Below are 21,960 nucleotides of genomic sequence, written 5' to 3' on the forward strand. Positions count from 1 at the left end.
AGCCGTGTTTATTAAATTCTTTAAATTCACAATCGTTTGTTTCTGTGTGCTGCTCACATCTGGAGTCACTGAACGTTTGACCCTTTAAGTTTACATGCTAAATTACTGCTAGTACGCAGAGTGGGAAAGCTACCTTTCCTGACAAGAGGGGGGATAATCATTCCCAGAATTGATAAATAATTATATTATCTGCTCCGTGGACGGACAGATCAAGTAATTGTAACATTAATTCTGCTACAGCTTATTCCCAAATCTAGTCTAAATGTTTATTATTAATTATAACCAGTTATAATTAATTCTAGATATTTCCTCATGAGCTAATTCGTTACATTTAATGGTGGAGAATGTGGGCACGTTCAAACTTATTTTGTGAGCAAACTCAGTAACAATCTTTTTGTGTTTTTATGCAAGCTTAAAGTGAGGCAAGACTCACTCTCGTGATTGGTTGGTTCAAGACCACCTCCATATGTGTATTTCAACAGCCATTGTCTGTTAAAGTACACAGCCATTAGTTCATAATATTAAAATTGTGCTGTAAAGACGAAGAAATCTCTTTGCTGTACATTTTAATATTATCAGATCGCCTGTTGGAACGAAGAAATCTTCCTTCATCGCGATAAAGATTGATTTGAGCGACGTTCCTCTTGTCATCTTTTTTATAGGCCTTATTCGTAAATGAGAGCCCTAAATGCATATGTGTAGAAACAGCGAAGGAACCCTGTTTTTAATTGTTAGTGTGTAAGAGGCGGCGAAGAAATCCTGCCCACACATTGCTGTGCAACTAACTGCATTTGTGTAAAAACGGCGAAGAAATCCTGTTTTTAATTTTTAGTGTGTAACGGCAGCGAAGAAATCCTGCCACACACCCCTTTTGGTGCAGCTAAATTGCATTTGTTTTAAAGCAGCGAAGAATTCCTGTTTTTAATTGTTAATGTGTGAAAGGCAGCGAAGAAATCCTGCCACACCCTGTCTAACACTCCTAAATTCCAACTCCACCCCCTCTGTTCTAACCCTTGGGGCTCACCCACGCCACCTTGTGGCCGGTCTCAGTAGGTGGGTTTTCTTGGTTGGTTGGCCTAAGCCTGCCAGTTTATCTGAAAGGCTTAGTCTGACTCTTTGCCTCTTAACTTGATTCTTGTTATTACTGAGTCAAGCCTCTCCCTCTCCTGTTTAGATTTATTTAAATTTAGTCTAAACAGTGTTTGAATTTAAATTTAGAATCGATTTCTATACTCTACACCTGTGTGTTTACTCATAGGTAGTGCTCCCCCTCAATCCTATACCTCTCCTCTGTGTTTGGCGTATTTGTTTGTTTGTCTTCACCTGGTTTCTGTTTGTTTACCAAACCTTTGAGAATCATCAGGGAAGGCTGAGTAATAGATTGACGACCCAAGCTGTCAAAGTCTTAAGACTGTCACGCGGTCAAATCTAAGTACTATAGGCACAGTCGCTAACACTGGTAGGACTTGCATTGGTTTTATTTTGTGCTGTCCCCCCCCCTTTTCTCTGCCACTCTCACCCCTTTTAAGCAAGCCAACATGTCTCGATCATCCAGCCCTGAGGCCCACTGGGATCGTCTAGAAGTCTGGCTGAATGCCCTGACTAGCAATCTTCTTCATGAACCCACCGGGGACCTGCAGAACCTGAGCCAAGAGCAGATTGATGACAACATTTACATTTACATTTACAGCATTTATCAGACGCCCTTATCCAGAGCGACTTACAATCAGTATTTACAGGGACAGTCTCCCTGGAGCAATTTAGGGTTAAGTGTCTTGCTCAGGGACACAATGGTAGTAAGTGGGATTTGAACCCGGGTCTTCTGGTTCATAGGCGAGTGTGTTACCCACTAGGCTACTACCACCCTGAGCATCTTGATGGCCCACGATCCGACGCAGGACTACAGCCACAAGGAGCTGGCCAAGATCACCGCGTCACTGGCTCACAACCTCCTCGGCCAGGCAAAGCTGAGCGAAGCAACGATCCACCACCAGGAACGACAGACTGCAGCACTAAAGCTTCAGGATGAGAGATCACAGAGGAATCTGACGCTCGTTCGGAGACAACTGGAGCAACTAACGCTGGAGACTCAGGACAGGACAGCACACAAACAGCACCCAGAGCTACAGGAGGAATTGGAGAGACTCCAGAACACCTTGACTGATCTCCGCGTGGACACAGCACACCGGGAAGAGCAGGAAAAGGACGCCAGAGAGGAGCTGAGTGAAAATCTCAACGAGGCTAAGACCCTCCTGATGAGAGCAGTGACTGAACTTAAAGAAAGAGAAGCCTGGGCAAGGGCCTGTGAGGGCCACCTGCAAACTGCCCGGGCCGAGGTCAGTACTCTGTCCCAACAAAGAAACTACCTGAAAGATGAACTTGACACAGTTCGCAGAGAGCTCAAGCACTCATATAGACTGCACGATGACCCTAGAAGAGAGATGCACCCCGCAGAGTTTCCCCTAACCAGCAGAAAAAGGGAGGAGAGCCCAGTGCTCAGGACATCACCTGCCAGCATCCCAAACCCCCCGCCAGCAGCAAGGGGGTGGGAACCCTCTCAAAGACTACATTCCAGTCATGGCGTGTCAACCAAAGAACTGGATAAGCTGGCGAGGAACATTCCTATTTTCACTCCCAACCCTGCAGGAGGCCATGATGTCCACTCATACCTCGATGATGTGGACTTCCACTTGCAAACTGTTGCTAACGTTACCACACGCGACAGGCTTTATCTGCTCAGAATCACTGCTAGCCGTGAGGTGCGCAGTTTCCTGGACCGACAGCCAGAGAGCGTCAAAATGGATCATCAGCAACTGCAGCAAGCGCTAATCAGGGAGTTCTCTGACCCAGAGTCAGAGCATGGACTGATCACTGCCATGGACCTTAAACAGGGCAGACAGGAAACCACGCAAGCCTACTACAACAGACTCCGACAGGCCTACTTCGGAGCACGCAACGAGCCAGGAATGGAGGACGATTTCAATTTCAGATCCCTGTTCCTCCGGAACCTGCACCCCACAGTAAGTCACTATCTGGGGGTTCTGGCATGCCCACGGACGATGTCCACCCAACAGCTGAGAGACTTGGCCCACAAGGCCTTCGCCAAACAAAGAGCTGTTTCGGAAAAGACAGCGAAAACCCACACCATCTATCCTGTCTCCACTCAGAGTGCAGAACTCACTCTAGAGGGCGCCGAGCAAAGCCACCATGACAACAGATGGTCACGAACCTTTCCAGCCAACAGGGGGCAGCGTGGACATGACGGGGCCCGACACAAACACCAAACTGGTCATTCCGGAAGATCCTGGGACAGGTCACAACCACCCTCCAACCCAAGGGATGAAGCCACATGGGAAGGAAAGAGACGACCCAGAAGGAGCCAATTTTCAGCAACACAAGCGTCAAGATCAGATTGGCAGCAGCCGAACTCTTCTCAACACTCTCTGGATCAGTCCAGATTTAAATCACCAGCAGGACCAAACTGGGAAGCCACATCTGAAGCAGCAGAGATTATGAGAGTTTTGAAGGAACTCCTCCAGGAAAGGCACCACAGGGGGGACAAAAAGGATGAGTCAGATCAGGCATGACTAAGCGTGCAGTCTGACCCTATCACCCAATCAAAGTCCCCTCAACATAATCCTCCCAACCAACTCAAACATAATCCTCTGCTGACCACAGAACGAGAGGCCCCACCACCAGGTGATGACATCACGCAACCACCGCAGATGATTACAGAACCACCAGAGCCAGCCAATTTCCAGCATCACGCCTCAAGCCAGGACCTTGACGTACCTGGGAGTGCTGTCTTGGTGATCTGCCTTCCGGAAGAGTCACGTGAGACGGGTCCTGACTGCTTGCCGATCACCACGCAAGCCCCAATGCCAAGACTGTTGGGGAACCTAATTGAAAGGGGGGTGGCCAAGAAACTCTACCTGACCACCACTTTGGAGAGTGAGTTTAAGCTAGAGGCCCTGGTGGACACAGGAGCAGACCTGACTCTGATGTCAGCCCAGCTTTTCGACAGACTTCAGATTGCTGCCAAGAGACAGAATCGAACTCTCGAATATAAGAACTGTGTGCTGAACGTACAATCATACAGCCAAAATGATGTACAACTAGAACAACTAGCTCCCATTCACCTAACCATCGGCCCTATGACCTTAGTACACCCTGTGTACATCTCTCCATTTGACACATACCCGCTCCTTATTGGAAAAGACCTGCTAGACCGCTTTGAGCCCCTATTGGACTTCAAACATCTAAAAATTTGGGCTCAAGTGCGAGAACCTCTGCCTCCTCAGTCACCAAGATCACGCCAGACAGACCGCCAGGTCACAAAGGCCACAGAAGGTCTCGCCAACAACTGCGGGAACACACCGACCCAAGAGCAAGGTTCAAGGTCATCACTATGCACTTTCCAGCTAGCTACAGCAGGTGCACTACACGGCGAGTTATGGTATCCACCTGCCCACCCACCCACCCTTAATGTGGCTGCCATAACCCGCAGCAAACAGACTCAGCCCACTTCAATGACCACCTCACAGCCGCTTACGCTGGCTCCTCAAATCACCACCATGGACATTGCTGACATGCAGGCCTCTGACCCAGCTATACACACTATCCCTCACCACCTCTCTGACCCCTCCAACCGCCCTATCACAGCTGCACAAATGGCCAATACGCCAACCCTCAAAGCACTACTCAACGTGAAACCTATGCTGTGTGTGATGCACAATATTCTTGGGTACTGCCCTGATGACATCACTGCGCCAAGGCTTGTGGTGCCACAGTGCCTAAGGGGGGTCATGCTAATATATGCTCACGACACACCAAGCGCGAGACACCATGGCACAAGTACCACGTATGAGACACTAGAACAAGCGGCATACTGGCCCAGCATGCAGCAAGATTTGGCAGAGTATGTGAAAGAATTCTTTTCTTGTTACCAATTCCAACCAACAAAAACAAACCACAGAGCCTCACTGCAGCGCAGAGGAGTCACATCTCCTTGGTCAGACCTCCAAAGTGACTGGGTTGGACCCCTGCCTAGGTCAACTAGAGGCTACAAGTATTTCCTCACAGTCGTATTCCAGTTCACAAAGTTCGGGCTGCCACTGAGAGTCAACTCAGACAAGGGCACCAACTTCACAGCTGAGATTATACAGCAAACCTGGAAACTTCTGGGAATACAAGTACACCTGCTATACCAGCCAGGAGACACCAACTACACCACTCACCAGTACCTTGAGGAACCGCACCGGCATTTGAGAACCGCATTTGCTTTTGCCCAACAACGACTCCAAAAGAGTGCAGACGGCCGGAAAGCATATTACAACTGGAAGGCATCACACCAAGAACTGGACATGGGTGACAAGGTCTGTTATTACTGCAACATACAACCGCCTCAGACATCCTCTCATCGGCTGTCAAAGGAATTTCCTCCACACTGGACTGGACCGCATGAGATCATGGACAAACTCTTTCCTGTCGCATACCAGATCAAGCAAAGCCGTGGACAGAAAGAACCAGCGTTCAAATGGTTCCATCGTAACCAGATCAAGAGACATGTGGCTTCTGGCAGGGAAAGACAAAGGGGGGTGCTGCTGTGGCTGTCCTTGCTATGCCTCCAGCTAACCAGAGGACAACCACAACCTGAGATCACATCCCCAGGTCCAGCATCCGGCATTGCACTGAGGGACCAACATGGACTTCTCATCACCAACGACCGTAACCCTCAAGTATACCTGGCGTTGTACCACCTTCCGAGCGATGAGTACCAGTCCGAGGTGGAACTTCCATCTTTCGTCAAGGATCACAGCCTCACCCTGGAGCCCGAACTGGAACAGAGCATTGAGGAAGGGGGGTCTCAGATAATTGATATCACCCCAATCGACACAGCCCTCCAAGCATTGTCTAGGCAACCTGTCCAGACCAACTTTCCTGTTGCCCGATCCTGGACTGCGGCCGACACAGCTCTTTGCCTCGCCACAGCGATCAGTTGCACCCTAACTCTCGGCCTTGCCTCCGTCCTGTTTAACAGAGTAAATTTGGTGCAAAGGTCCATGAACCGGTGCACGGCTGCATTTCCCCGGACCTTTCAAGAAAAACCGCCGTAGGAGAGTACCCCAGGCGGAGGCAGTGCTGAACTTGACCAAGGGGAACACCCGGATGGAAGACCCAAAGGCTTGCTGATCCACCTGCTATCTGACTTACAGGATCCATCTGTCATCCCACCTTCATGATCCAATGTGTCTGATAAGGTTTCTAGTTGAACACTTTTCAGCCACAAGGGGGGATTTGTAGCATCTGCGTAGGATCACAGATGGTTGATCTTCAAAGAACCTTTTAACCTTTGACATTTACATACCAATTACAACCTGGACCCTCAGCCTGATTGTCCCGTCTGCCCCCACTGTCACCAAGACGATGCGAAGCAGACGGGGTCTGCAAACTGCTCATCGGGGCTCCAAGCTTCAAAGCATTCCAAAGACCTCCTGTCTGGCCCCACCTTCGCAATACACAATCACGCACACACTTAAAACATATTGTCTGTATCTTGTGCTAGGAATATGTGATTATAAGTGGATCCCGTATATGCACGCGTTGTGTGTACGTTCCCTTGTATGAATTATACTAGTTACAACTTTCTATTGTGCATTAGGTAAACTCTAATTACCTATAATTAAGTGTATAAGTGTATCTCTACTTTCCTACCTCCTAAAGGTCCCTTTCTTGGTGTCAGAAGGAACTTCTCTTTACTACTGGAACAGTGATGCATACCATGTGATCACAAAATACATCATACAATTTCTATAAGGTAGAAATTGTAACTGCAACAAACTACAGTCTCTCTCTGGACCAGCCCTAAAAAATTCCGGTCAGTTGTAAACCCAGACAAAGGAAACTTCTCCCGCCAAAATGTCACACTTGTGATTGGCTATTCAGGCCACATGATGGGCGTGCCAGAAAGCATTCAAAAAAGAGCGTCACACAGGCACGAATGCTCAGATTTTCTCTTCTTCCTTCCGAGACACCTCTTTCAACACTTTGACTCTTTTGGCAAAATTTACCTTCAAGGAGGATCGCGACCCTACCACATCAGGACTCCTTTGCATGAAATAAGGACCAATGCAAGTAACTATGCACGTTTAAACCCCTTTTTAAGGTGAACATAAGAATTCTCTGACGATTCTCATTAGGCTGTGGTTAATTGATGTGTAATACTGCCATTCTCTTTTCATCACTTTCCTTTACCCTGTATGTATATGTTTGTCTAATTGTTGTATGTTACCTATAGCCGTGTTTATTAAATTCTTTAAATTCACAATCGTTTGTTTCTGTGTGCTGCTCACATCTGGAGTCACTGAACGTTTGACCCTTTAAGTTTACATGCTAAATTACTGCTAGTACGCAGAGTGGGAAAGCTACCTTTCCTGACAAGAGGGGGGATAATCATTCCCAGAATTGATAAATAATTATATTATCTGCTCCGTGGACGGACAGATCAAGTAATTGTAACATTAATTCTGCTACAGCTTATTCCCAAATCTAGTCTAAATGTTTATTATTAATTATAACCAGTTATAATTAATTCTAGATATTTCCTCATGAGCTAATTCGTTACATATGATTGAAATTAACGCTTTAAAAAAATCTTTATTGTCAATGAAATACCAAACCAAACACGTGTATAAAATCATAAGATATGTTTTACTGGTTCCTTTTTAGACTGAAACATATAAATGAAAACTACTACTTCCACTGTGAAACTAGCCACAATCTTCGGGGTATTGTCACATAGTCATAGTTTTCCCAGGATCCATGCAGCTGAGGCTTTGTTGACATAATTCTTGAGAGGGCCATACAAGCGATGGGAGCAGTGGGGGTGGAATGATAGCATCGTGATGCCATGTGTGGGCACCTCTCAAGAAATTGTCATGGAAATAGACCCTGAAGAAAACAAAGAAGGGAGGAATGAAAGTCCCTACTGCAGAGACTACACAGGTGAGGGTGACCAAGGTTCTCCTTTCTCCAGATGATAGCAGCCCCACCTGCTTGTAACCTCTACGTGCCACCACTTTATTTGGCTTGTGGACTGTTATGCCCATAGTCTATGGCTCAAAATGGTGGAGTCTTGTTACCTCCTCCGAGTTGTCAAAGAACTGGTTTGGCCTACGCTGGTGGCCTCTGGCATTCTAAGTGATGTGATGAGAGGAGTGTCTTTTTACAAATGCACCAAACCTGTCTGAGCTGGCCGTTTCCGCTCCTGACCTAAGCATCAAATTGGGTGGTGTATGGCCATAACTTGTCTTCCTGATGTAATTTCTATTTATTGTCCACTCTAAAAAGAATAGGAATACCAGCTTTATAGTTACAAATAAAGTTTCTCACCTCAAGGTTGTGCTGCTTACACCTCCTCTGTCAATGTACATGACATCTGATGGGGCAGTGGTGGCCAAGCGGTTAAGGAAGTGGCCCCATAATCAGAAGGTTGCAGGTTTGAATCCTGATCCGCCAAGATGATACTGAGGTGCCACTGAGCAAAGCACCGTCCCCACACACTGCTCCCCCGGGCGCCTGTCATGGCTGCCCACTGATCACAAAGGGTGATGGTTAAAATCTGAGGACACATTTCACTGTGTCACCATGTGCTGTGCTGCAGTTTTTCACTTCACTTTCACTTAAACTAATTACAAACATTTCTGTCTCCGCAGTTTTGATCATTGCCTTCTAGTGGCTGAGATATGATCACTGTGACAACCAAACCCACTCTCTTCTAAAATGCTAATATTCAGTAAAAACAAACCAAACATGTGGTCATGTCATACGGATATAATACTGCACTACTCTGTGTGAACTTTGACCAGTGCCAGTCAAGTCAGTTGATTAATATAGGACATAAAATGTCACACGTTCAGGGGAACAGTAGTAGTAACTACTGATTGTAAGTCTCTCTGAATAAGGGCATCTGATAAACGCTGTAAATGTAAGCTATGGGGAGTAGTTGGAAATAGTTGACACATACTGTAACTATGGCACTTGTCATAGCAACGAGTCAGGATTTATTTAATCAAAGCAAACTTATTTTCATGCATGTATCCTGCAATGTGACTGTCATGATCCAGCCCAGCAGGGGTTACTCTGGATCCGGAGTTCAGACCGGAGTTTCATGTTAGTCTCGTATAATGTTCCCTGATCGTGTTCACCTGTTGTATATTTATATAATTGTATAAAGCTATCCTGTTCGTGTCTGTTCGCCGCGATTCCGGAGGCGGGGTGTACCGACGATTAACTGAGACGAGGAGGTAGATGGACTTTCCAGCGGGGTGTGCCAGAGACTGACTGGAGTGACGGGTGCCTGCGGATGGCGGACAGGATGCCGGTCCCCCACGGACAAGCCATGCTTTGGCCCGGGCCTGACGCCACCGGTGCAGGACTGCCGCCACTCGTCCTTATGGACTCCCCCCCCCCTTTCATGGACCATTTTGTGGGGCACTCCCAGAGGTTGTGCCTTTGAGGGGGGGGGTACTGTCATGATTCGGACTGGCAGGGGTTCGGACCAGAGTTTCATGTTAGTCTCGTGTAATGTTCCCTGATCGTGTTCACCTGTTGTATATTTATATACAGTAAATGTATAAAGCTATCCTGTTTGTGTCTGTTCGCCATCAGGTCATTGCGTGTTGATGTTCCCTTGCCTTGTGTTATGTCGTGCGTATGCAACCTCCTTACTTGCCTTGTCCAGCCCAACATGACAGTGACATATAGTGCTTATAGTCATGTATTAGCATTTTGTTTTATTGTCCCACACAAGAATTAGTCATAAAAACAAGTCTTGTTTTTTATGAAAATAGAAGATTATGACAAAATGCGATTTGGAAGGTTGGGACCAGTAAACGCCTTTTGCAAATGCAACATAAAATGACTTTATACTCCTATTCAGGACTGCCCTCTGGCAGGATTTTTATTCCCTAATTGTAAGTGTCCTTGATTACAATTTTACAGTTGCATATCATTTGGTTAAAAAAAAAAAATCAGTCCATAATTAGTAGTTTCATTTTTTTTTTGATCCCATCAAGAAACACATCAGTGCAGGCTCACTATGCAAATTATGGTAAGAGCCGAGCTAGAAGCAGATCATCAGCCAAAGCCTTAATCAGCTCTGCGCTGCATGATCTACAACATTTCTTGATGCTCAGAGACCTGCTTTGCATTTGAGTTTACTGCATTTCTGGAATGGCAATTTGATTTGGAATTAACCACCTACCTCACATACCTGCCTAATGTTAAAGTTTAATCTTGACTGACCAAATGAGTGACAGTGAAACACTGTAGCGTAAACTGTCAGGGTTGTTCCTACATACTAGCATAGGAATATACAATAAATATTTCACAATGGATGTTTTTAGGAATGCTCAGGGACCCAAACATCTGTATGTCACTAACATGATCCCAAGACCATGTTTGTGATTTTCGCTGATGTATTTATTAAGTGGCCTAAAGCCAGAAGTAACTGTGTGTGAAGTAGTCATGGCAGTTAACGACTTGGTTTTTGCTAGTTTTGTGTGTGAATTTCTGACTGGAACAATCATGTATCTGCAACTTGTGACACATTGAGAATGTACTTGATCTTCACTAATACACAAGCCTCAGTTGAATAAGAGTTTGTTGAATAAGATGCACTTTGCATATGTAATAGACTTCCAACGACCCGCATATTTCGATCTCTTGCTGTTGCTCCATTGTCAGCGGCAAGGTTATAAGCAATAATCAACACTTGCTCATATTTCACTCCCTGTCTACCCACATCCTCTGCAGTTGACCTCATTAGAGTAATGAGCTTCAGAATATGACCCTCCAAACAATCTGGACCCTGACCTCTTCTTTACTTTACTTTATTTAGCAGACGCTTTTATCCAAAGCGACTTAGTTATTAGACACTCCCAGTTATTAGACATTCCTCTATAGGCTCGTTCCTGTCATGCCAGCATGGAAAATCACATGTCTGAATTGTCTGCAAAGCATCAGAATCCAAATCCCAAATGGTGGGTTCAGACAGCTTCTGGCAACCTGTACAGAGTACTTGAGCCACTTGAACTGCCAAATGTTAGAAAGTTTAGTGATGATTCATTTGTAAGCATCCTGCATCTTTCCAATTTTTGATGGAGCACAGTGAGCAACAAGGTTAGGCATGTTTGTGAAGTCCTCCAGATGACAGCTGTCAGGATTGACACATCACCTGTGCCCAATCCGGACAGCTTTTAAAAGCCTGTGGCAGGGGGCGCTGCGGAGACAGGGGGATGTAGACGTGGTTTCCAGTGGCTCCTCAGAAGGGTGACTTTTTATATAAATTTTACTTTTTAAGTGCACTTGATTTGCCCTCTTTTTCGTACCAAACTTTAGTGCCAAAGCTGCTCGCCTATTATTTTAATTTTTAGTGAATGGCACAATGGCTAACCGCGGAAAAACCGAGGCCGCAGTAAACATCGGTCTTCTCCTGAGCTGGAAGCTACTTCACAGTCGGACGTTAACGAAAGTTTATTGCTGGGTATGAGACGAATGATGGACGAGATGCGAACCGACATCCTTTATAAATTTGATTCTATTATTTCGGAAACTGGGTGGGACTGGTGGGACTTCCTGAGGGTCTGGAGGGCCCACGACCAACTGAGTTTGTGGCGCAGTTCCTGCAGGACCTACTCGGTCTTGATGAGAAACCTGTGCTGGATCGTGCTCACCGTACCTTACATCCCAGGTCCAAAGATGGCGAACCTCCGTGTCCACTTATTATTAGTGTTAACCTGTTCCAGGTTCGGAACCAGATTCTGCGAAGAGCCGGGGAGAAATGTCTCCTCTTCTCCACATGGGTAAGAAGATTTCTATTTTCCCGGACTGTACAGCGGCGGTGGCGAAGAAAAGAGCGACATTCGCTAACGTGAAGAAGGAGCTCCACTGCTGCCCGAACATTAAGTTTGGACTTCTCTATCCAGCTACACTGCGCATTACACTGGCCAACGGTCAGACCCACAGGTTCGAGGATCCCGCTTCGGCGTGGACTCATTAAGAAGAAAGTGAAAAAGGTGGTGGTTCCAGACTCCCTCTAGCTAGCTAATTAGCTAACGTGCCATTGTTGCTGGTAACATCGCGGAATTGTTGTTCTAAAACTTTCTCACAAGGTGAGCTTTATATTCTTTTAAGATGATCTGATTATGTACTCTAATACAGCTATGATGTTTATCTTTCTTTCTTGGTGCTATTGGTGAAATATCGAAATTTAGATTGTGTGTGTGTAGTTATTTTTTTACTGTGCCTTCTTTTAGGTATTGTGAATGCGAATTAATGTTGCCGGTGTTTTCAAGTTGTAGGTTTATGTTTCACTTACTAATCCTTTTTTTCCTACTGAGGGTTAGAGTAATTTGTTATTAAGGGCTAACTATAATATATTTATTTTTGGATTTCCAATTTGTCACTCTTCATTAGGAACGTCTTGTAGTGATGGGCAGTAGGTTACTTGCACCATCCACGGACGTGCCAAGAAGATGGTGTGTTATGGGGTGGGTGGCGCGCCTCCAGTTTTGGGAGAGGCTTCTGCTAGGTTGGGTGGGGTAGGGTCTTGGTTTTTATTTCAGTTATTTATTTTTCCTTTTTGTTTTATTATGCTTTCTTAATTTTACTTTTCATTCAGCTTACTCCACTTCTCACTTTATTGCAGAGTTCTACTTTGAGACAACATTCCTCTTTTATTTTAATTTATGACCAGGGCTAATTCTGTATCGATCCCAGGTCGGGGCAACATTTTATTTACTAGTCTCAATTGTAGGGGGCTCAACAATCCTATAAAACGTAGTAAGATCTTTCATTGTCTTCATTACGCAGGTGCCCATGTAATATTTTTACAAGAAACACATCTCAAACCCTCAGACCATGTCAGACTTAAGAAGGGCTTGATCAATCAAACCTACCACTCTTCATTCTCAGGGAAAGCAAGAGGTGTAGCCATACTACTGCTTAAATCTGTCCCTTTTGCACATACAAGTATAGTATCTGACCCTAATGGGAGATTCGTGATTGTTACGGGCCAAATTCATAATACTTAATATATATGCCCCCAATTACGACAATGTTCTTCAAACGTCTCTTTTCATTGATTCCTGATTTGTCTACACATTATCTAATATTAGGGGGTGACTTCAATTGCTGGCTTAATCCACATGGACCGCTCTTCTTCTGCAGTTTGTGCTCCTTCTAGGTCGGCTAAGGCTATTTTATCTTTTATGAAAGAATATGCAGTTTCTGATGCCTGGCGCTTCTTCAATCCTACTAAACGTGAATACTCCTTTTTTTCTCAAGTTCACCATACCTTCACTCGTATTGATCTTTTTTTGGTGGATAATAGATTACTTTCATCCATATCAGACACTGTTGTGGGAAACCCTGAAGGCTTATATAAGGGGGGAGATTATCTCTTACTTAGGCTATGAGAAAAAACTTAGAAAGCGAAAAGAGTTGTTGCAGCATATTTATCATTTAGATAATGAATACGCCATCAATCAATCCCCAGACTTATACAAGGAGCGTCTCTTATGACACATCAAGCTACAGAAATGATACTTCAATCCAGAGCTAACTATTATGAACATGGAGACAAGGCCAGCAAGTTATTGGCACACCAGATATGTCGGACAGCAGCATCCCATCAAATACTACAGATCCAAACAGTCTCGGGCAAAACCTCTGATCCCCTGGAAATTAACAAAGCCTTTAAGGAATTCTATGTGTCTCTTTACTCCTCTGATCGTACATCTTCTTCTGCTGAGTTTGATCATTTCTTTGACAAACTGCATATTCCCTCCATAGACACATCCATTGCTGAGGATTTAGAGAAGCCAATCACCATTGCAGAACTTAGATCGGCACTGATGTCTCAGCAAAGTGGAAAATGTCCCGGACCTGACGGATTTCCTTGTGAATTCTATAGAAAGTTCTGAGATAAACTGGCTCCATTATTGCTAGACATGTATAATGAATCGTTTGACTCTGGCTGCCTTCCTCAAACCGTTTCACAAGACACCATCTCACTGCTTTTAAAAAAGGGCAAAGATCCTTTGTGCTGCCCATCCTACCGCCCAATCAGCTTGTTGAATGCAGATCTTAAACCTTTATCAAAATGGTTGGCTGTAAGACTGGAATCTACCCTTCCAAGCATCATCTCTGCAGACCAAACAGGATTTATCCGAAACAGACACTCTTTCTCTAACCTTAGATGTCTGTTTAATACAATTTATAACACTCAGCTCAGGAGGTCCTCATATCACTTGACGCTGAAAAGGCTTTTGATAGAGTGGAATGGCCCTATCTTTTTCATACACTCTAAAAAACGCTGGGTTGTTTTTTCAACCCAAATGCTGGGTTGAGTCTGTTGTTGGGTTGATTTAACCCAATTTGGGTTGAAAATCGGTCTCGATCTGTAACCCAGCGGTGCTGGGTTGGGAACGCGGACCTGAAAGAGAGCACGCACGTCACGTCAACTACCTGGGACATTAGCGAGAGAAGCCGCCATTGTCTTTGCACCGTCTTTAGTTTCTGAGGGGCGAAAAAAAAATTTTTCTGAAGGGCGAAAAAATTATTTTATGAGCGAAAGCCGCGGGGTTAGGAGACGGGCGGAAAAAAATTCTGAGGCAAAAGCTGCGGGTAGAAGGACAGAGGAGAAATTTTTTCTTGCTAACTAACACTTGCTATGCTAACAATGCTTAATATCTTGCGACTGCATTGGGGCCAGCAATTTGTGTGTACTCACTCACACGGAGATAGGTAAGCTTTATTTTGCATATACAATGTGAAAGGGGGTTTTGGGGTTTAATGTTGTATTTTAGAAGTATACCTTTCTGTCTACATTTGTCTGTTTCCCTCAAGTTTGGACTTTTTTTTTAAAAGGAGTTTTGCTTGCTGCAACGAGAACCATTTTGTGGATGAACAAGGTGAGTTGTTTTCTCTATTCAAATTAGAAACTGCTGGAACATTTGTAGTTTGAAACATGCATTTAATTATGAGGTCATCTTAAGGGAACAGTGAGCATTTGATACTTGCAGCAATGTGTTTTTAGAGTAGCTCTCTACTTATCTACATACAGTTTTGTAGAATTCAAATTATTTCAATGTAGGTTTGAAAAAGTAAACACCCACTTTCAACATATGCCAGTTTTTTTTTTTTTGCACTACTAGTTTTGTTTAAAGCCACTTTAATATGCTTTGGAAATGCAAGTACTATCTGCGAGAAGAGCACAGTTTTTTAAAACGTTACAGGCTAAAATATGGAACTTATGCAAGAAGGAACTAAGCCCTTTCCTTGCTTGCATCAGGAATCATGTTTGTTCTTAGACGAGAGGAGGTTGTAAAGGATGAACCTGACATCAACCAGATGATCCAAAGCTGGCCAGTGCTTTTTTGACTGAAAACCAGGTTTGTGGATGTGTCCTTTAATGTTTTTTTTTCTTATTTGTTTTACATACATGATGTTCAGAGAGGTTTATTTGTGTTATAAATAACTCTGCCTGAATATCAAAACTGAGCATATTTAATATTTTTCAGGTTTACCTGGAGTTTAACAGGATTGTTGGTAGAAATTTTAAAGAAGAGTTCTTTGGTGTTCTTGATGGGTTGTGTCCAATTTTGATGGAAATTTCAAGAGGAAGACAGGTCGGATAGAAAAGCAATTAGCTGACCTGCTACAACACAACGGTGGGTTGATATTTCTCTTTTCTTCTCATAATGATATTGATGGTTAGTTCAATACATAAACTGTTCTCTTGTGGTATTTCTCTATATGGACAAATAAACTGCTATAAGATTTATTTCCTTTGTTCTACATTCAAGTGTGTTTTATACCACTTTGCAGAGCACAGAGCCAACAGCCATTAGATGCCTTGTCCTGAGAGGACTTCCAATAATTCTTGGAGATGATGCATCTATGTTCTTCAAGAGCAGTTCAGTGAGTAAACCCTTTCTCCATTTGTACCATTCAAATATCAAATTGTGTTATATACCACCTACTGTCACAACATGAAAGACGCCTATATATAAACACACAAAATAGATTGTTTACAGTGCCTAAAATAAAATCACATTGAATTACAAAATCTATAATATTAGCTAATTCTATACAGTTGATTGTAGACAAATTGCTGTTAACCTGCATATTCTCTTTTTGTCATGTTTCTTGCACTATGTAGAGTCTATGGAGACTCCATGGACATCCCAGTGGGAATCCTCTATTATGAGGACAACAGTTCAGCAAGCCTAGCATTGCCATAACTCAACCCCTCAAGACTGGGCATCAACCGAGAGGGCAAGGGAAGCACTCACCAACCTACCTCAAGCAATGTGCCTCTTGTTTGGCTTAACCTACACACTTCACCTGCAGCACCCAAAGTGCTTGAAAACACGTTTACCTTCATTCAGCAGGCAATGTGAAATTAAGGTAGAAGTGAGCTACCTCCAAAGGTTCAGAAGCTGAAGAATGAGCTAGCAGGGTAAGACCCAATTATGCTTATAGCACAGCTCTTCATGCCTGATTGTTGTACAATTAATTTGCAGTGATTAGAGCAAATAGGCTTGCAGTTGTTCATTTTGTATCTGATTCTTCTTGTGCTTGATGTGTCTAGTATTGTATTATTTTTTTTTTTTTTACAGAGGGCACATTTTAGGAAAGTTGCAAGTCTATTTTGACCAAATCTGATCCTTACTGCATAGATGTTCTTAATGCCTGCTTTGTTGTGTGTTTCTTACAGATGACTCTTATATCTTATATGCATGATAAGAAAACTTTTTTTCATTACATTTACATGTCAAATTGTGTTTTTCTAAAGTTAATTTGGCTTCAATCTGATTCATTGTTACTGACTTTATTCCAGAAACACTGTGACTACAGTTTGATACATTTTCATAAAAATTGTCTTAATGTTGAGGTGGAGATGGAAAAAAAAGTCTTAAATTCATATGGACACATTTTTTACATGTTTTGTCATTAATAAAATTCCATTATTGAAATATGTATTGCTGTATAATTGTTTTTATTTTAGTAATTTTAATCACAAGTTTCTATATTAAATTTCTGACCCATTTTGGGTTCCATTCAACCCAGCAGCGTAGTCATTTTTAACTAATAGTTGGGTTAATAATCACAACCCAGCATGCTGGGTTAAACGTGTAACCCAACTTGTTGGGTCAAAATAACCCAGCGTTGGGTTGGTCCCTTTTTGACCCAGCGCTGGGTTACCAAAATAACCCAAATTGGGTTGTTTTTAACCCAGCAGTTTTTAGAGTGTACACTGGGAAGGTTTGGCTTTAAAACAAACTTACTCCTCCCCGCAAGCATCTGTTAGAACAAATAATACTCAATCTGAATATTTCCCCCTCTATCGTTCGACTAGACAGGGTTGCCCCTTAAGCCCTTTATTATTTGCGCTTGCAGTTGAACCTCTTTCAATTGCACTTAGGTGTAACACTCAGATTACTGGAATTGTTAGGAATGGGCGGGAGGTGAGAGTGTCCTTTTATGCAGATGACCTCTTGTTATATATCTCTAATTTACCGGTTTCAATCCCTGCTGCTCTTACTACTCTTCAATCATTCTCTGAGATTTCTGGTTATAAATTGAATTTGAATAAAAGTGAATAATTTCCCATTAGTACTGCTGCTAGGAATTACCCTCTTTATAGCTTACCCTTCAAAATTGCCCATCATAATTTTATCATATCTTGGTGTCTGTGTCACATCTAAATTTGAAGATCTTGTAAAGGCTAATTTTGTTTCCTTGCTGTCTAATGTTCGAGAGGATTGTGAACGGTGGTCCATTCTCAATCTGTCCCTGACTGCACGTGTTAATACGGTGAAAATTAATATTTTACCATGTTTTTCTTACCTGTTTCAATGCATACCAATATTTCTGCCTCAGTCATTTTTTCAGAAAGTTGACTCTGTGATCTCTGAGTTTATCTGGAACAAGAAAGTTCCAAGACTATGCAAACAATACTTACAAAGACCAAGAAAAATGGGTGGGTTAGCCTTACCACATTTTAGGCTTTATTACTGGGCATCTAATATTAGCATCCTCATATAGTAGCTTCAGTCTGAACCATAATTTGCTCAAATCAATTGGTTGGCAATAGAAGCAAATTCGGTCAAACCTACATCTCTGAGAGCTTTAGTGCATTCTGCTATTCTGTCTTCCACTTTGCATTATACTAAAAATAGGATTGTTAAAACTACTCTCAGAATTTGGGTGCAGTTTAAACGGTACTTTGGGTTACAAACTTCCACCTATGCCCCGCTGACGGCAAATCACCAGTTCCCTCCATCTCTGGTTGATGATCTGTTCTCTATGTGGTCAAAAGCTGGAATTCTCTGTTTTAAAGACCTATACATAGACAATGTCTTTGCCTCTTTCTCACAACTGCTTCATAAATATTCTCTTCCTCAGCATGACTTCTTTAGATACTTGCAGGTGCGTAGCTTTGCTCATCACACCTTTCCCACATTTCCAAATCTACCCCCAGACTCTGTTTTAGATGACCTTCTTAAACCAACTCCATCTCTGAAAGGTTCGGTTTCTCATACTTATAATCAGATTTTTAATATACAGGGAGTGCAGAATTATTAGGCAAGTTGTATTTTTGAGGAATAATTTTATTATTGAACAACAACCATGTTCTCAATGAACCCAAAAAACTCATTAATATCAAAGCTGAATGTTTTTGAAAGTAGTTTTTAGTTTGTTTTTATTTTTAGCTATTTTAGGGGGATATCTGTGTGTGCAGGTGACTATTACTGTGCATAATTATTAGGCAACTTAACAAAACACAAATATATCCATTTTCAATTATTTATCCGAGTTGGACTGGAGCTCTCTGCCCTTTACCAATCCAGCCACGGGCCCATCCATCTGGCCCATCAAGACTCACTCTCATTTCATCAGTCCATAAAACCTTAGAAAATCAGTCTTGAGATATTTCTTGGCCCAGTGTTGACGTTTCAGCTTGTGTGTCTTGTTCAGTGGTGGTCGTCTTTCAGCCTTTCTTACCTTGGCCATGTTTCTGAGTATTGCACACCTTGTGCTTTTGGGCACTCCAGTGATGTTGCAGCTCTGAAATATGGCCAAACTGGTGGCAAGTGGCATACTCGAAACCTCCCAGCCAAATTCACTGGATACAAGATATTTTTTATTTTGTTAAACTGGAAAGGATAAGACTTTCACTTAGGGGTTCCCTTAAGACATTTAAAAAGATTTAGGGTCCTTTCCTTGATCTGGTCAAGAATAAGAATTTCCCTTCTGGTCCTGGGTGATACAGTCTGCGTCTCAGTGGAGCTCTGCAGAGGTGGTTTTAAATGTATTTACTTATTTATTTATTTTTGTATAGGTTGATGGTGGGGGTGGATTTTCCCTCTTTTTGGGTGTAATATCTGAATATGTATGTGTGTATCAATATATATATATTATTTTATCTTGTTTTTTTATTTTTATTTATTTGGTTGTTTTTTTTTATTGGGGTCTAGGTTTGAGAGTTTGAGCTGTTTTCTTTTGTAACCTAATTCTAATAAACATAAAGGGGAAATAAAGGGGATCAACATAAATTAGCCCGCAGACGTGTGGCGGTTGCCAGAACTCAAAAGGTTGCCAGATACAGAACTTCTTAACAGAACTCAGACGGGTGCAGGGTCCACTAAGAGTTCACAAAAATGCCCTCGCTGCAGAGGGGCGGAGCCACAGGCTTTTAAAAGATGTCCGGATTGGGCCACAGGTGATGAGTCCAGGTGCCGTCAAACCTGACAACAGCCTAGACAATGCTTCTGCTTACTTTAGCCAAGTAGCATGTCCATTCTCCTTGCTGGGCCTGGTACACTGCCTTGACATGGTATTATTTCAGCTCTGCCACTGAGACCTTATTGCATGACCATGGTTTACCTCTGCTCTTATGAAATTGGTTATTATTCATGGGATTTTATTGTAGTCTAGAACTAATTACATATTACAGAATGTGAATTCTGTTGCATTTGTCATTTTAGGAAAATTAAAGTTAAATGTAATTCTGGAATCTTTCCATCCAATGCTAAGGCCCCTCTGTTTTGTGCGATGTGCCATATGTGCAAACACTACCCAATAGGCTGGTATAGGCTCACATTCAGGCAAAAGGGAATTTGATCATATAAATAAATGGAACCGAGGAAACAAAGGCAATATAAAAGGCAAGGAGCTTAATGAGTCAAACAAGAAAAACTGATAAAAGATCTAAACTAGAATGTCAACACAAGGGTAGCATGAAAGAAAAATACAAATGTAAGCATTTTGCAAATGGGAAGAAATAATGGCTCAATTGGATGAAAGCCCTAAATGAATATTTCTGTTCATGATAAGTGTCTGTAAACTTCTGACTGCTACTACGTGAAAACCAAAGTCTAAAGTAAAGTGAAGTGATTGTCACATGTGATACACAGCAGAACAGCACACGGTGCACACAGTGAAATTTGTCCTCTGCATTTAACCCATTACCCTGAGTGAGCAGTGGGCAGCCATGGGAGCAGTGTGTGGGGTAAAGAGTAAAGTAGCAGAGGATGGTCATCTTCCGACCTTCCGACCTAGGTCATCTTCCGATCTACGGCTAACGGCCATTCTCTACTCTCCATGTGAACACCCTGCGCCAAGTGACAACTATGTTTTTTTGTGGCCTGTTTTTACTTAAAGTTTTAGTCTTGTCTTTGCACCAAAGCTGTCATATGCATGATAAATGAGAGCCTTAAATCAAATATATTATTTTTACTTTACGCACTGAAGAATACTCTACATCCATTCCAGACACGGAAGACGGTCTTATTTGTTTTATGTTTTTCGACCACACATTCTTTTTTTTTTTAACTTCATTGACAGAAAGTGTGTCGAAAGATCGCGTCGTAATTTTCTCCCAACAATCTGTTCCTGAAATCCTGAATCCTTAGATATCCTGCAATCTAACTCATGTTGCTATTGTGGAAGTCATCTGTGTGACCGGATGAGAGATACAGGAAGCAGAAACCATGAGCAAATAACGTTTAGTTGACAAAATCTTAAAGGAGATATTTTATTCTAGTTTTTATCTTGTAAACCACACTGTCTCCTTTTTATTCCTCAACAATATTACATGATATATTTCATTATAGTTATCATGGCCAACATTTACATCTCGTCTTCATCACATGAAAACTGGTTGTTGACGAAGATATTTTGTCATAGATTTTGTTGACAGAACATCACTTCAGCTCCATAGGCAGATCTTCTTTATTATTCAAAAGCTACACTATTTTCATGAAATTATGATATGGACTTGGTTTCTGAGAACATTCTCAATGTCTCATTCTCAATGTCTAAATGAACATTGGTTTCTGAAAACATTCTCAATGTTCCATTCATCCTTTCTTAATACGGATCAGTCATCCTGTACCCTATGACTTTCATCCATACCTGAAGAATCTGGTTCATCCAGATTCATCCAGTCTCTGGCAAGCTTTAGATGGGCCTGGACATGTGCTGTCTGAAACAGGGAGACATTTCAAGCGCTGCAGGATTTTAATCCATGATGACGTAGTGTGTTACTAATAGTAACCTTTGTTACTGTGGTCCCAGCTCTCTTCTGGTTATTGACCAGTTCCCCCCATGTAGGTCTGGGCTGTTTCCACACTAGAATTTATAACACATTTTATTCCTGATTTGTTGCCCTCTTAGACATTTCTTCATAGCAACTGCAAAGCTATTGCTACTTTCAATGCATCTTTAAAAAAGATAATTTCCTGTTTAATATATTTTACCTCAATCTTGACTAAATAGCATTAATTAAAACAAAACCTGTACAAATTAGGTTCCTGTTCAATGATTATTTAGGTACATGGTCACATGCATACATGCATATTAGGCCACAAAATAAATTATGTGCCTAAG

General features: G+C 42.6%; 1 protein-coding gene across 1 annotated transcript; it reads left to right on the top strand.

The window, feature by feature from the left end:
• The first annotated feature begins 1,893 nt into the window (after nucleotides 1–1,893).
• LOC114792166 (uncharacterized) lies at nucleotides 1,894–6,242 on the top strand. Its single transcript, XM_028983069.1, has 5 exons — nucleotides 1,894–2,419; nucleotides 2,489–3,191; nucleotides 3,726–4,003; nucleotides 5,768–6,041; nucleotides 6,216–6,242. The coding sequence occupies exons 1-5, from the start codon at nucleotides 2,256–2,258 to the stop codon at nucleotides 6,240–6,242; spliced, it is 1,446 nt and encodes a 481-aa protein (XP_028838902.1). The 5' UTR covers nucleotides 1,894–2,255.
• The last annotated feature ends 15,718 nt before the right edge of the window (nucleotides 6,243–21,960 follow it).

Source organism: Denticeps clupeoides, chromosome 6 (assembly GCF_900700375.1).
Source record: "Denticeps clupeoides chromosome 6, fDenClu1.1, whole genome shotgun sequence".
NCBI lineage: Eukaryota > Metazoa > Chordata > Actinopteri > Clupeiformes > Denticipitidae > Denticeps > Denticeps clupeoides.

Coding starts and splice junctions, on each gene's coding strand:
- LOC114792166 (XM_028983069.1), top strand. CDS start 2,256: ATGAGAGCAGTGACTGAACTTAAAGAAAGAGAAGCCTGGGCAAGGGCC. Junction 3,192..3,725: donor CAGAACTCACTCTAGAGGGC/GCCGAGCAAAGC, acceptor CAACCACCGCAG/ATGATTACAGAACCACCAGA. Junction 4,004..5,767: donor GGAGCAGACCTGACTCTGAT/GTCAGCCCAGCT, acceptor CCACCTTCCGAG/CGATGAGTACCAGTCCGAGG.